Consider the following 4,918-nt stretch of genomic DNA (forward strand, 5'->3'; position numbering starts at 1 on the left):
GTGCATGCTTGTGTGCACGCATGTATCTTACTCTACTCATTTCAGGAATATCTAGAATATTATGTTTTACTGGCATAATTGTATTGCTGTTGTGATATGAATAAAAACAATTGATACAAAAAAAAGGAATATCTAGAATATCTGACCTGTTTCCATATGTTTACGGAGTATTTCATTTTACTCATATGAGGAATATTAGAATATCTGCCCTTTCTATCTCTATTCTTCTTCCTTTCCTGAAAACGTTAATGATGGGAGCTTGTACAAAAAAGTAATTTTACCCAATTTTACCCACGTGACAAGAAAGCTGAAGTTGAAGTTGAAGGGTAGCCAGAACTAGCCACTATGTCCACTCCTAATCTGTCATCTGCTGTACTTGAAAGTATACGATATAACACAATAGAATGCTCAGTGGACCTCTGATAAGTGCCATTATGCCATAAAAGCCTTGTCCCTCGACCCCAGATGAGAAAAGGCACGGAGAAAAAAAGAACGAACAGCAGGCGGGAGTCACAGGTAATTTTGCTCCTTTTAAGGCAAGAATATATGAAAGCAACTCATCCTAAACACTCTATATTGTCCCTATAAGTAAGGAATTTCTTCAGGTTTTTGCGGATTTGGCACGTTATTCTTGTCAATACTTAAATGACATGTGACTGTTTTAAAGTGTTCAAAACAAACGTGAGCAATGACAAACCGGTCATTCAGCTCTCCTGAACGCAGCAGCACTGATGAGTCCAAACACATGAAGACCCTTTAGAAGCCCCTGGACTGTGATGTTATGACTGTGATGTCATCACTGTGATGTCATGCTTATGAAATGTGATTTGATCATCCACCTTTTGGCGAGAAGAATAAATAGTATAGCCTATATGACAGTGATTGCCAACCTGTGGGCTGGGTGAGGGTATTGCAAGTGGGCCCCCAAAAATTGGCAAAACAATAAGATTTGAATGATAAAATAACATCAATAAAATATATATAATTTTAAATGACGTGATATTTCTTGTCCGTTCCTTTGATCCAAGCTGGAACTTAATTGATTGATTGATTGATCATTAAAACATGCTCTGAAAATGCAATGGTCTTAATGGATTAACCTCGACGGTGCCATCACAACATCTCATAACGTCCATAAAGCATGTAAAGGCTTGGTGAGATGCATTCATTCATTTGGCAAAATGAACTCGTTAATTCTAAATGTGTGTTATTCTGGAAAATAAAACAACGTTAGTAGTAAGAGGTTATAATAAGTGATGAGCGGTGTCATAAACCTCATTATAAGGGAGATTTGGCAGATACAGTGTAATAATGTATGCTCTGTCCCATGACTGTGTGGCGTGCAGACAATACCAGATTTTCAAGTTGTAATCTGGTATTTTCTGCACGCCACGCTGTCGTACGACAGCACAAATTAAGCTTAAGACGTCTTTGAGATACAAATAGATTGTGGGCCCCATCAAGTAACACAGGTCATAAAATAAAACAATATGAAGTTGAATGATATGGAAATGGCTTGGCAGCAGCATACATTTAAGTAAAAAAAAAATACTGCATAAGTTTAAAAAATAAAGGTCTGACTACCATAAGCACTCTCTTGAACATCAGACGCTTCATTGGTCCATTGTGAATAAATCTTCTTTTGCACTTAAAATTTACCGAGATCATTATATTACAGATAAAACGTAAAAATAATGAAACGTCCTGGGAAGTGCGCCTGAAATGAAGACAGAAAAGAAAACTTAACTTTGGCACGTTGACTATAATGAGGAGGACCGGAGGAGAGCTGAAGAACACGTTGTGCCGGCTGCGACGCAGCAATGTTGACGCGACGCATGGCAGTGCTTCCATGAGGGGGCGCTGAACGCTCATAGTCCTTTGTTGAAGTAGACTCTCTCGACCCCCGGATGGTCGGCCCGGATCTTCTCCTGAAGCTCCGCTTCCAAACTGTTTACTGACATGGAGCTGAGGAAATGCACACAGAGGTGAAGAGGTGGCATGAACTGACTGCCCTCTGCTGCTGATCCTAAAAGCACTCTCTACTACAGGTGGTGAGTGGTGACCAGTGGTGGAAAGTAACTAAGTACATACGTGTACATATGTACAACTTTGACTTTGACACTACTTGATTCTTTTGATTCTTTTATACTTTTACTACACTACATCTCAGAGGCAAATATCGTACTACGCTACTACGCTACGCTTACTACGCTACAATTATTTGACAGCTTTAGTTACTTCGCAGATTTAGAAAACTTACATTAACCACTTAAGCCCTATATCTACGGTATATCTTATATATCAATACTTTTGTACTTTTACTCAATAAAACTTGTACAAAATCTGAGTACTCCGTCCACCACTGGTGGTGAGAACTAGATGACTATAAGGTTTATTAAGCACACCCAGAGAATATAAGCTACATTACACAGCTGGATAATATGAGTCATAACTGATATGGAAGATATGTGAGCACTAGGGAAGACAAGGCAGGACAGGAGCACACACGTGGTACAAACTGCATGCTAAGATATATATACAGATATATGATAAGGAGAAAATCACATAATGCAAACACATTATCTATACAGTATGATTGCACAGCTTAAAGCTGGCTTCACACTACAGGAGTTTTAGGAAATCTGGTTGCATCACAAACTACAGGATAATCTTATAAGATTCTCTTAAACGATTACATTAACATGCACACACTACAACATTTTACATTAAAACACAGTGTGGCTAAACTGCTGTCTCATTGTGGAGTTGATCAACCCTCACAATCAAAGCGTTGTATTTATGCATATGATTATGTACTGCACAAGTTTTATACATCTTCCACTCACCTCTTTTGTGGGAACAAAGCGCAGCACAGCGGTGTGGCAAACACCAGACTGAAACACAATAATTTTACAATCAAATATTTGGATAGAAGACTTTCCTAATTATAGTGGAATATGGTCCAATACAAGCACTGAGCAAAGTCATTGAACAAATCAATGACTGCATGTGCCAGATTGTTCTTCCATTAAACAAAGACGAAACTGTAAAGTCATTGTTTTAGGAGCCAAGTAAGAATTATGAAGTCATTGCTCAGCTTCAATGGCCGGGTACCACAACCCAAGCTACAAATTGTGGTGTAGTGACATTAACACAATTACAAAGTCAATCTACTATCACCTCAAGAATATATATAAGGATTAAAGGACTTATGTCTCAGCAAGATTTAGAAAAACTTGTCCAGTCCATGCATTTATCTTTACTACTGTAATGGTGTCTTTACAGGTCTCCCTAAAAATGGATCAAACTCCTGCTGATTCAGGACACTGGCGCTCAAGTCCTCATTAATATCAAGAAAGTGGAGCATATGACTGCAGTTGTTGGATCTTTACACTGGCTGTTGGTTTATAAAGTATTGAACGGTTTAAGGCCAAAATACATTTGTGATCTTGTCGTACACCATGAACCATCAGGTCATCTGGGATAGGTCTGTCTGGCCAGAATCAGAACGAAATGCAGAGAGGCAGCGTTCAGTTTTTATGCACCACATATACCTGGAACAAACTCTCAGGAATCTGCAGGTCTGCTACAACTCTCAGTTCTTTTAAATCAAAGCTGTTCCTATTTCTTTGTTTGTTTGTTTTTGGTATCCATCGTTATCTATGTCCCCGTTATGACCACGGATATACTCTAAATGTGTGAATGACGTAATTTTCGTTTCGGCCGTTATTTACTAAGTTGAAAATTGCATAATTTTGCAAATGGGTGTCTTATCAGCGGAAGCATCGGACCACTCACCAGAATCCCACCAGGCCGACCTGAATGGGTGCACTCATCCATGGAAACCTCTGAAAAGACCAACCAGAGAAACACAAAGACAACGTGACTCCATTCACTCCTCTGATGTACAAGCAGCACACTCTTAACATTCCTCAGTGTTCATTTCACTCAGAGAGTGCACAAATGTAACCAAATGGTATAGTTAATACACTTTAAGCTCACGCCATTTTGTTTAAATTTAGAAATGTTAAGCTTCAGAAAGACGCTTACCTTCAAGAAGGCCTTCTTTTCCAAATGGTTCATTAAAAATGGTGGGATAGCTGAAAGAGAACATTAACATTTCAGTACAGTGTACAAAGCAAAACATGATCTATGTACATTAACACTGAATGTAATAATGTGTTTTTTCTTTGTTTGTTTTTAAAATAATTGGTTAAATTTTCGGGGTATTAGTATGCCATGCCACAAGGGGGCAGTCAACACATCGGTGATGAGTCATGTCACACAATCAGGAAATGAATTGGCACAGGTTTGTTGGTGTGAAGGTGTTCAAGATACAGGCCACAAAATAAGATGGATTGTGTTGGTTGATTCTTGATTCTTGAATATTGCATACATTCTACCACTGCTAAGAAAACTACCGTACATTCTGCAATCTACAACTACAGCAAGACAGAAGAAGCAAGCCACAAAGTGCTAATTAAAGGTATGCATGTTTGATTTTTAAATGCTTTGTTGTCCTATTGGGGAGAATTGCTCCCTGCATTTGACCCATCCTTGTTATGGATATCTCTGTGTCTGTCAGATCAGGGATCTCACATATGGGCATGTGGAGATCCCTGACCCTGATGTTATCCATATGCCGACATATATAACGACGATGGCAGGAACTGCACTTCTCCCTCGAGTCCTTGCCGATGCGCGCGCCTAGTTTGAAGTCGGTGCGCATGACCATATATGGGCATGGCGTTCGGATCTGTGGCTCTGGACAGCCGGATCTCCATATATTCCTATATATGGTCGTATCTAAGTTAGTTGTACACAAATGTATATGGATCCATATGATTTGTTTGAGTCTGTCGTCATGATGACACAGTTTATTTGGGTCTGATGTCATGCTGTCATAGTCAGCATGACA

General features: G+C 39.2%; 1 protein-coding gene across 1 annotated transcript in view; it reads right to left on the bottom strand.

The window, feature by feature from the left end:
* Positions 1-996: 996 nt before the first annotated feature.
* Positions 997-4,918, bottom strand: part of sfxn1 (sideroflexin 1) — a 12,888-nt gene continuing 8,966 nt past the window's right edge. The window contains exons 8-11 of the mRNA XM_080415373.1: positions 4,051-4,100; positions 3,799-3,848; positions 2,847-2,894; positions 997-1,965 (exon numbers count right to left, since the gene is read on the bottom strand). Of these exons, the coding sequence (XP_080271499.1) occupies positions 1,869-1,965; positions 2,847-2,894; positions 3,799-3,848; positions 4,051-4,100 (245 nt within the window). The 3' untranslated portion in view covers positions 997-1,868. The remainder of the gene's footprint in view (positions 1,966-2,846; positions 2,895-3,798; positions 3,849-4,050; positions 4,101-4,918) is intronic.

This window comes from Gymnoscopelus braueri (assembly GCF_963280865.1).
Source record: "Gymnoscopelus braueri genome assembly, chromosome: 20".
Taxonomy (NCBI): domain Eukaryota; kingdom Metazoa; phylum Chordata; class Actinopteri; order Myctophiformes; family Myctophidae; genus Gymnoscopelus; species Gymnoscopelus braueri.